This window comes from Poecilia reticulata, chromosome 3 (genome assembly GCF_904066995.2).
Source record: "Poecilia reticulata chromosome 3, P_reticulata-male-v2, whole genome shotgun sequence".
NCBI lineage: Eukaryota > Metazoa > Chordata > Actinopteri > Cyprinodontiformes > Poeciliidae > Poecilia > Poecilia reticulata.
This window is the reverse complement of record NC_088832.1, coordinates 36600890-36611869: the sequence shown is the minus strand read 5'-3', so window position 1 is coordinate 36611869 and position 10980 is coordinate 36600890. Positions and strand designations below refer to the sequence as shown.

At 51.5% G+C, this 10980-nt stretch overlaps 1 protein-coding gene across 1 annotated transcript in view; it reads right to left on the bottom strand.

The window, feature by feature from the left end:
• Positions 1–1391: 1391 nt before the first annotated feature.
• Positions 1392–10980, bottom strand: part of LOC103460503 (transient receptor potential cation channel subfamily M member 1-like) — a 28810-nt gene continuing 19221 nt past the window's right edge. Inside the window, exons 21-28 of the mRNA XM_008402705.3 lie at positions 10689–10940; positions 10277–10451; positions 8708–8728; positions 6310–6454; positions 5962–6164; positions 4698–4830; positions 4259–4605; positions 1392–2005 (exon numbers count right to left, since the gene is read on the bottom strand). Coding sequence (XP_008400927.2) covers positions 1482–2005; positions 4259–4605; positions 4698–4830; positions 5962–6164; positions 6310–6454; positions 8708–8728; positions 10277–10451; positions 10689–10940 — 1800 coding nt within the window. The 3' untranslated portion in view covers positions 1392–1481. The remainder of the gene's footprint in view (positions 2006–4258; positions 4606–4697; positions 4831–5961; positions 6165–6309; positions 6455–8707; positions 8729–10276; positions 10452–10688; positions 10941–10980) is intronic.

The following is a 10980-nucleotide window of genomic DNA, read 5'->3' as shown; positions in this document are numbered from 1 at the left end:
CCCCGGATTGACGCTGCACCCTCTTGTGGCCAGACAAGGTATTGCAATATCTCTTCTGTGAAGATGGAGCTTTTAAAAAATGTTTTAAAATGTTTAAAAAATGATAAATCATAATAACAAACTGACCATCACATGATTTATTACTAAAATGTGAACAGACATGATGAGCAAACAGATTTTCACACTGAACAATAAAGACAAACGTAAAACTTCTCCAAAACTAACCAGTATAAGTTGGTGAAAATGTTAGTCCCACCCAGTTGGTCACTGGTGGGACTAACCCAGTGACCAACTGCATCACTTCCTGTTTCCTCCATCAGTTAACCTGAGATTTCTCTGGCTACTTCCTGTCAGATACTGACTGTGTTCATGTTCTCCAACAAACCGTCGCTAGCAGACTGGCTCCCAGTGCTCCCAGTACTCCCAGTACTCCCAGTACTCCCAGTGCTCCCAGTGCTCCCAGTACTCCCACTGCTCCCACTGCTCCCACTGCTCCCAGTGCTCCCACTGCTCCCACTGCTCCCAGTGCTCCCAGTACTCCCAGTGCTCCCAGTACTCCCAGTGCTCCCAGTTCTCCCAGTGCTCCCAGTGCTCCCAGTACTCCCAGTGCTCCCAGTACTCCCAGTACTCCCAGTACTCCCACTGCTCCCACTGCTCCCAGTGCTCCCAGTGCTCCCAGTGCTCCCAGTGCTCCCAGTGCTCCCAGTACTCCCAGTGCTCCCAGTACTCCCAGTGCTCCCAGTGCTCCCAGTGCTCCCAGTGCTCCCAGTACTCCCAGTGCTCCCAGTACTCCCAGTGCTCCCAGTACTCCCAGTGCTCCCAGTGCTCCCACTGCTCCCAGTGCTCCCACTGCTCCCACTGCTCCCAGTGCTCCCACTGCTCCCAGTGCTCCCACTGCTCCCAGTGCTCCCACTGCTCCCAGTGCTCCCAGTACTCCCAGTGCTCCCAGTGCTCCCACTGCTCCCAGTGCTCCCACTGCTCCCAGTGCTCCCAGTACTCCCAGTGCTCCCAGTGCTCCCAGTGCTCCCAGTGCTCCCAGTGCTCCCACTGCTCCCAGTGCTCCCAGTGCTCCCAGTGCTCCCACTGCTCCCAGTGCTCCCACTGCTCCCAGTGCTCCCAGTACTCCCAGTGCTCCCAGTACTCCCAGTGCTCCCAGTGCTCCCAGTGCTCCCAGTGCTCCCAGTACTCCCAGTGCTCCCAGTGCTCCCAGTGCTCCCAGTGCTCCCAGTACTCCCAGTGCTCCCAGTGCTCCCAGTGCTCCCAGTACTCCCAGTGCTCCCAGTGCTCCCAGTACTCCCAGTACTCCCAGTGCTCCCAGTGCTCCCAGTGCTCCCAGTGCTCCGGACCAGTGGCCCCAACCCACACCTGATTCAGACAACATTGTTCTGTAACTTCCTGTTTCCTGTTTTGCTGCAGAAACAGAAAAACCTCCAGAACTCGAGAAGACGGAAGATCCTCTGGTTCTGGTTCTGGTTCTGGTTCTAGTTCTGGTTCCGTCTGAACACTGACACCAGGTCTGTGACGCTGCTGGAGGGGCGGGGCTTCTCCTCTTCCTCACGCCTCTTTGTCCTCTTCGTCGCCTGGTTACTGCTGAGACTTTTGGATCGGAGGCTCGGGTACTTCCTGTCTTCATCCACCAGCAGCTCCTCTTCATCAGCGTCGGGTTCAGGAGCCGGAGGCCTGGCTCCCTCCTCTTCATCAGCGCTCTTCATCGTGGAGGGAGTTGGGCTGTGGAGCGCCCCCTGTTGGGCATCTGGGGACGATAAATACTGCACCGCTTTGTCCAGGGGGACAGAGGACACGACCTGCAGCCGGCTCCTCTGAGCCGGACCGTCTGCGTCCACCGGGCTGCCGTGATGAAGAGGAGAGGCGGGTTGATGAAGAGGAGAGGCGGGTTGATGAAGAGGAGAGGCGGGGCCACACGGCGAGATCAAGATGTCCACGTTGGACAGAGACTGTGTCCTGTCCCTCAGACTGGAGACGTCCAGAATGGAAGCCAGATGACCTGAAACCAGAAGGAGGCGTTCAGACCGGGTTCCTTGTTTATTCAGTGTCATTTACTACAGAAACTCAGAACCGGCGCCACCTTCTGGCCAAAACACAAACTGCTTTAAGAATCACATCCAGTCAGATTTTAATAACTCAGTTTTAATCCAAGTTTAAAGATAAAGGGGAGAAATTCAGTTTCTGATGCTTGGTGGTCAAACATTAGCTGAGTCATGCTAGCTTCCTCCTGAATATGCATGAGAGCAAATTACATCATTTCATGTTGTAAGACAAGGAACTGAATCCTGGGACCCCATAAGGAACTCTGCAGACTCTTCAGCACTAAACGATATAAACTGGGATCTGGAACCAAATTCAGTAAAAACCACTGAAGTGCCGGGAGAAACTTGGGGGAACCGTGGGGAACTGGGGGAGCCGGGAGGAACCAAGGGGAACCGGGGGTAACCAAGGGGAACTGGGGGGAACCAAGGGGAACCGGGAGGAAACAAGGGGAACCGGGAGGAACTGGGGGAAACGGGAGGAACCAAGAGGAACCGGGAGGAACCGTGGGGAGCCAGGAGGAACCGGGAGGAACTGTGGGGAGCCGGGAGGAACCAAGGGGAACCGGGAGGAACTGTGGGGAGCCGGGAGGAACCAAGAGGAACCGGGAGGAACTGTGGGGAGCCGGGAGGAACCAAGGGGAACCGGGAAGAACTGTGGGGAGCCGGGAGGAACCAAGAGGAACCGGGAGGAACTGTGGGGAGCCGGGAGGAACCAAGGGGAACCGGGAGGAACTGTGGGGAGCCGGGAGGAACCAAGGGGAACCGGGAAGAACTGTGGGGAGCCGGGAGGAACCAAGAGGAACCGGGAGGAACTGTGGGGAGCCGGGAGGAACCAAGGGGAACCGGGAGGAACTGTGGGGAGCCGGGAGGAACCAAGAGGAACCGGGAGGGACTGTGGGGAGCCGGGAGGAACCAAGGGGAACCGGGAGGAACCGTGGGGAGCCAGGAGGAACCGGGAGGAACTGTGGGGAACCGGGAGGAACTGTGGGGAACCGGGAGGAACCGGGAGGAACTGTGGGGAGCCGGGAGGAACCAAGGGGAACCGGGAGGAACCGTGGGGAGCCAGGAGGAACCGGGAGGAACTGTGGGGAACCGGGAGGAACCAAGGGGAACCGGGAGGAACTGTGGGGAGCCAGGGGGAACCGAGGGGAACAGTGGGGAACCGGGAGGAACCGTGGGGAGCCAAGAGGAACCGGGAGGAACTGTGGGGAGCCGGGAGGAACCAAGGGGAACCGGGAGGAACCGTGGGGAGCCAGGAGGAACCGGGAGGAACTGTGGGGAGCCGGGAGGAACCAAGGGGAACCGGGAGGAACTGTGGGGAGCCGGGAGGAACCGAGGGGAACCGGGAGGAACCGAGGGGAACTGTGGGGAACCAAGGGGAACCAGGAGGAACCAAGGGGAACCGGGAGGAAACAAGGGGAACTGGGGGGAGCCGGGAGGAACCAAGGGGAACAGTGGGGAACCGGGAGGAACCGGGAGGAACCGAGGGGAACCGTGGGGAACCCGGAGGAACCAAGGGAAACAGGGAGGAACCAAGGGGAACTGGGGGAAGCCAGGGGGAACAGTGGGGAACCGGGGATAACCAAGGGGAACCGGGAGGAACCGGGAGGAACCGGGGGGAACCGGGTTAACCAAGGGAACCAGGAGGAACCGGGAGTTTCCCCCTCCTAAAGGGGAACCAAGGGGAACCGGGAGGAAACGGGAGGAACTAAGGGGAACCGGGGGCTTCCCCCTGAATTTAGTTTTTACTGAACCAAATACAGTACAAACCCGGGGGAACCGAGAGGAAGTGGGAACACACCAAGCTGTGTATCCCACAGAAACACAGCTTGGTGTGTTGCTGTCATTTCATCAGGTGTCCACAGTGACACCTGATGGTTCCTTGGACTTTTAGTTTATCTGATTTTCTCTTTAAGGACCTTGTGTGCATAGAGCAGTCGCCTTGTGATGGGAAGGTTGTTGGTTCGATGCCTGCTTTATCCTGTGACATAGTGATGTGCGGCTGAGCAAGGCACTGAGCCTCAGGCTGCTCACCGATCTGTTTATAACTCTAGTATAAAGAACCTTCAGTGGTCAAAATGATTTGAGAGCGCTGTGGACGTTCGTCCATTCGTCGTTTTACTGTGAATTATTTTATGTATTGTTCAGATCTCTGTGTCCAGCTGTTCTGTGAAGGGCTAAATAAATGCGGCGTCGACATGTTTCAGTACCTGCTGTGGAATTCGCCGTTTCTCTCTCTGGACTCAGACGGACTCTCCTCTCCTCGCCGTCTGTCTGGTCGTCGTGGTCCAGCTGGTACCGGTACAGGCTGCAGCCGTCGGCACTGCCGACGCTGCTGCGCCGCATCGGGCCGGACGGCTCGAACACCGACGAGCCCCCGGAGCGGGACCGGACCAGCTCGGCCCGGTCCACCCCGGCCAGCTTCTCCAGGGCGTTCATCATCCGGCCGGAGAAATCCTCCAGCTGGGCCAGGCGCAGGTCCACCGTCTGCAGCGACGCCTTCATGGAGCGCTGCCGCTCGTTCACCTCCTCCAGCCGCATCGCCATGTTCTCCACCCTGCAACGCCCAGAGACACTCAGCAGCTGACGGGTCAAAGGTCAACTATCAGCTCAGAGCTACTGCTGTACTGGAGGTCAGTGGATGCTGACCTCTCCGCTGTGACTCTGATTCGCTCGTTGTTGGACGACTGCTTCTCGTCTTCTTTCTCTCTGAAGTATTCCTCCACACATTGCTCCTCGAACTCGTACAGACTCTTGATCTCCTCTGCGTTCAGAACCAGCTCTGATGAAGCAAAACACAGAAATCTGGTTTTACAAGCTGTTACTGTCCTGCGGAGGATCAGATGTTGTGATGAAGAAAAAACAAAGCTTAAAAAGAATAACAGGGGATGCAGGGAGCCAGAGAAGAACAAAAACCACATTAACCAGGAGGCAAAAAGACAGCAGAGAGAACAAGGATTAAACTGGATTAAACTGGATTAAACTGGATTAAACTGGATTAAACAGGAGGAACCAGCAAGGAGGAACTGAGAATGAGGTGCCTAAGTTCTGGATGGCGAATGGTGTTTTGTCAGCCCGTTAGTCCTGGGTTGAGCTAACGGGCTGACAAGCCAACTATGAAATTAATCTATCAAAAATAAGTAGATATAAGAAAACTAGAGTAACTAAGAAAAGGACTAGAAACAAGTAATAAAAATAAGGAGGAACTGAAGTAAAACTGGAAGTTTCCAACCGTTTCTGGATCCTATGCAGGAACTTCAGTGAACAAAGAAACGTTGAAACCAGAAACTCAGTTCCTGTTGAAGGAAGACCTCCTGATCCTAAAGCTGCTTTTATTCTCCACCAGCTGAGCCTGAAGTCACTTTCCCTTAAATATCTACCCACTGCATCAAACTGTTTCATGAGTTTTACTTCTAATACAATTGATCTGGAAAAGATGAGCAATAATCTTTTCCAGATTATTCACCCTGCTGGCCTCTGGGAGGCGCTAGAGGAGCCTCTGGAAACTCAGCTCTGCCTGCACAGATGATCTACTGAGTCTGTTTATGCTTACAGTTTTAGCATGTTTTAAATATGTTTGTTATTTTGAAACTATGCTTTTCGTGTCTTTTAATTTTTGTTCATTTTAGTCTTTAAAGTAACAGAATTGGCCATAAATTTCTCTGCATCATTTCAAATCAGATCTTATGAGTTTACTCTTGTCATTTCTTTGACGGCTGCGTTTGAAACGTGTTGATGTGTTGCTGCTCGTACTGCATCCATCTTTCTACAAACTCACTGCACATAGCAGACTAGCTACTGGTAACTCCTGCATTCATGTACGAGCGTCTGCAGCCACGGTTTCTGCACCAGCAGCTGATTCATTTCTCTGCTTTCTCAGGTGTGACGGCCTTCAGTGGTTTGTGTTTCTTACGGAGCCGCCGCGCGCGGTCGTCCCGCTCGCCCTCCGGCTTCCGCCTGCAGGTGCAGCACAGCCTCTTCAGGGCGATGTAGATGTGGGGGAAGACGATGAGGGGCGGCGGCAGGATGGGGCGGTCGTGGAAGGTCATGATCAGCTGGTACCGCTGGAACTTCCACACCTGGTTGGAGATGGACTTCACCTCAAAGAAGGTGTTGCTGTGGAAGAGACGGTTGCCATAGCAGCAGTGTCTGGAAATGTGAAATATCTATGCTCCATATAAAAGCATCTGGTCTGACTGACAGCAGCGTCTGGCTGCTGTAGATCCTGTTGGATCTGCGACCGGGTGAAGTGTGGACTAACTTGAAGACGGCGATGAGCAGGTTGACCAGGAGGATGTTGGCCACCAGCAGGTAACACGCCATGATGGCCGGAGTCAGCCAGGCTCCAGGAATACATGGAGGAAGCTTCTTCCCATCTTCATCATACATGTTGTCTCCACATGGAGCTGGAAACACAGACGGATACGTTAGTGCCAGTTCCTCTCCAGTCCTCACGTCTTCATGGATGGACTGGAGGTTCCCTGCAGCTGAAGGCCAATCAGCCATCAGGAACGTAGCCTGGTTCTGTTGTTCTCATCAGAACATCAGTCACCTCACCTTCCAGCCAGCATCTTTCTACCCCCGTTGGCCCTGCGTGGGGCCGTAGCTGTTCCTTCAGGCATCCCAGGACCAGAGGCTTACCAAGCAAACAGCTGAGGCTATTAAAGCCTCCATGTAGCGTTGAGCTAGAAGGAAGTCAGAGTACCTGGAGAAAATCCCCACATGTCCCCCACCCAGACAGATGCTGCCCATCTGATTCCTTTGAACAGTTCTTTATGATGATCTTCACACACAGCAGAAGCCGTTACTAAAGTATTTAGTTTAAAATTAGATTTATTGAATTGGTGAATAAATAAAATACATGTAAGGATCTTTGGGTCTGTTTGGGTGTCATGGCGGCTCTGATGCAGGAGGATGACGAGGGTCACCTTCCTCCTGCTTGCTTGGATGATATTCATACGGTTACCTCACCGTAACAAATCAATTTTTTCTCAACTGTTTGTTACATTTTGTTTCTATTTTGAAAATAATACTAAAATGTTAATACAACCACTAGGAACATTTAACGTTTATTTTTCTACATCTTCCCCTCCATATGCTGCCACATTATTGTGGTGAAGGGGTTTCAGTGACCCACTGTGCTGTCGGGGGCCCCATGCCCCTGGTAAGGCAGACACGTCGTAGGTGAGGAACCAGACAATGTGAGGCTCGACGACCCCTTATGATGAGTGAGACTCTTGGGTTCAGTGCTCCCTTGTCTGGACGGGGGTCACTGGGGCCAGCCTGGAGCCAGGCATCTCAAAAGGGGGGAGCAGTGCAGCACCAACACTTTTTACCGCCAAGGCTGCCCTTTGTCACCGATTCTGTTCATTACCTTCATGGACAGAATCTCTGACCAGCCGAGGTGTTGATCCGTTTTGGTGGCCTTAGGATCTCATCTCTGCTTTTTGTGGATGATGTGGTCCTGTTGGCTTCATCAGATCGTGATCTGGAGCTCTAATGGAGCGGAAGATCGACAGGCGGATTGGGGCAGCGTCTGCCGTGAAGCGGGCGCTGTACCGGTCCGTCGTGGTGAAGAGAGAGCTGAGCCAAAAAGCGAAGCTCTCGATTTACCGGTCGATCTACGTTCCCACCCTCATCTATGGTCATGAGCTTTGGGTCATGACCGAAAGAACGAGATCACGGGTACAAGCGGCCGAAATGGGTTTCCTCCTCCGCAGGGTGGCTGGGCTCTCCCTTAGAGAGAGAAGCTCGGTCATCCGGGAGGGACTCAGAGTAGAGCCGCTGCTCCTCCACGTCGAGAGGAGCCAGTTGAGGCTCGGGCATCTGGTCAGGATGCCTCCTGGACGCCTCCCTGGTGAGGAGTTCAGGTCCCACCGGGAGGAGGGGAGACCCAGGACACGCTGGAGGGACGATGTCTCTCTATGGCCTGGGAACGCCTTGGGGTTCCTGGAGGACCTGGAAGAGGCTGGGAGGGAAGTCTGGGCCTCCTGAGGCTGCTGACCCCGAGACCCGACCCGGATAAGCAGAAGGGATTTCTATATTTTATAAAAATATAGAATTTGTTTTCTATTATACAAACTGCATTAATACCCATGATTCGAATTTTTGGGTGAACTTCACCCTCAAGAACTATTAATATGAAATTATATTAGGGATGAAATGGCTTCAAAATCCAGATCATTTCAGTGATGCTGAAGTTTGGGGGCCAACATTAGTGAAGTCCCACCACTAATGTTGGCCTAACTAGGATTTGAACCAAAGACCTTCCACCTATGAAGAAACCTGACAACATTGACTCTTTGGATTTCAGATTTTCTCCCACTTAAAAGTCTTTTCTGTAATATTCAATTCTGCTTATAATTCGGTGTGAATAAAAGTTTCTGTTTGTGACAAACTTGAATTAGAAAAATATGGTTGTTGTGTAACGTTTAGCTCTGCAGAACCGGAGTTTGAAAATTAAGTTCAAAGCCAATCAGCTACAAGGATGGAGTAGGTCAAAGATATGCTCTTATTTTGAAAAGCCCGTGTTTGATCAGCATGACAGACTGAAGCATAAATTGGAACAAGATGATTACATGAAACAGTGAATCAGACTGGACTGAGAGGCTTTGGCCACAGTTTGACAGAAAACAGCAGAAATGTTCATATTTGCTTACGGTTAATTTCCATGGCATAAACTGTCCATCAGCAGCAGAGGAGAGGCAGAAGAAACATCATTAATCTGAGACAAACACCAACAACTCACCTTACACCAATTTAGAGGGTCTTCCAGGTGAAAATGAGGCAATGCTGCCACCTGCTGTCCATGTTTGCATCAACACCAAGAATATCTTCTGTTAAATGGTGAAGCTCAAATACTTCTGGAGAACTTTGTGTTCAGATGAGGAAGGAAATGTTGTTCAGGTGGAAAAGCTTTGAAGCTCTGCAGACAGATTCACCTGATTTGAGCTGAAACCACCTGGAGGATGAATCTGGGGTTGTTTGGGTTCATAGTTTGGATTTTTCTGCTGCTCTGTGTGTTTTAATCTCTTATTCTGTGATTAGATCAGCTTGTTTACGCTCCGTCTTTCGAGGGTATTTTAGATGGTTTATTCTTTATGTCTAGTTATTCTGTGTTACAGTGAGATTCATTTTGTTTGTTTACTCGCCCTTTGTGCCATTCTGTCTCTCTCTCCTCACCTGCAACCTGTTAGCCAATCAGCTCGCTCCATCGTTCCTGTCCTCCTCACTGGTTTGTTCAGCTCTGCTACCCACTTTTCTTTTGTAATTTCATTTTTTCATCATTTCTACATTAAAATACCAAATCATCTCAAATCCACCACTTCTGCATTTCGGTCCACAAATCATGACAGATAACTGACTGGAAACGTTTAGAAGTTTCTGCCGGGTCCGTTTCGCCTGCGGAACCACCAGGCCGGGTCCGTTTCGCCTGCGGAACCACCAGGCCGGGTCCGTTTCGCCTGCGGAACCACCAGGCCGGGCTTCTAAGCCGATATTTCCTTCTAGTTCTGTCTAGAGACACTCTGAGAATTAACCTTTGCCTCTGAAATATTCCTTCCAGAGCTGCTGCTCCTGAAAACCAGAGGTGGCTGTTGGTCCCAGTAGATCCAGTGGATCCAGTGGATCCAGTGGAGCCGTTCCCGTCCCTTCCTGACATCGCCCAGTGTTGTCATTATGATGCACTGAGCTGCTGAGCTGTGATTGGCTGATTGGCTAACAGGTGATTGAAGTGATGTGATGTTAACTTAATGCTAGATCAGTTTTCAATGTGGAGCCAATGTGACATTATTTTATTTAAGTGAATTTTCTGTTTTTCATCTGAACTCAAAGACTTTGTTCTTCTGATGCTGTAGGAAATATTTATTTAGAAAGTTCTCCAGAAACTTTGAGTCCAGCTCAGTTTAAACAATAAAAGGTATTTCGAGTTTACTTTACAAACAGGTGAAATTCAATTGCAGGTGTTATCTGAACACAGCAGCCGTGTTGCTACTGCCCCCTGCTGTGCAGAGGATGAGTGAGAAGATGAGTGTTGGAAAAGAGAAGGTGGAGAGAAGTGGCAAAGAAGGAGAAGTCCTTATGGACAGAAGCAACATGAGGAGAGCAGGTGGGAGACCAAGATGGAAACAGAGTGAGACTGGAGGTCAGGAAAGGAAGGGACCACATGACCAGGATGGCGGAGACTGAGGGAAGATTAACAGATGGCTTACTATGGACGCTAGTCTTACGGTCTATGGAGTCTGCAAACACTTCTCCGTAGATCATCCAGTACGGCATGTAGAAGATGTTCCTGGCCAGGCGCCATGTGGGTTCCTCATCCGGATGGAGGATGGCCTGCCGAGCCACCCCAAAACTCATCAACACCACCAGCATGATGACTACGAAGTACAGCATGTCAATCATCTGGAGACACGCAGGAGACGGACGACAAAAAGCTTGAGACTTTATTTAGAACTTTGTGATGCTATAGCTCTGTGCTAAAGCTTAGTTCCCTCCAAGAATCCACATCTTCCTGTAATCTCTGACCGCAGTGTGGATCAACAGCCCTGTGGGGTTTCTGAATGTCTTCTCAGTGTTTTGTCAGAGCCTTGGTTAAAGGTACACATCACATATCACAGGTTTTTCCACCTGGCTCCCTACCATCTTGCCGATCATCATGACGTAGGGGCCCAGGTACTTGTTGACTCCAAAGATGTCAAGGACTCGGATGTACCAGAAGATGATGTCAACACAGTAGATGACTCGTCCATAGCCCATGGAGGGCTCGCCCTGGAGCCGCAGCAGGAGGCCAAGCAGGAAGACAGAGATGGCCACCAGGTCAGTGATGTTCCAGTAGTCCTCCAACCACACACTGATCTTCTGTTTCAGCTTCCCTGGCTCTGACATGAGGATCTAACGGCAGAAAGACTGTCAGGGTTCTCGACCAAAGAAA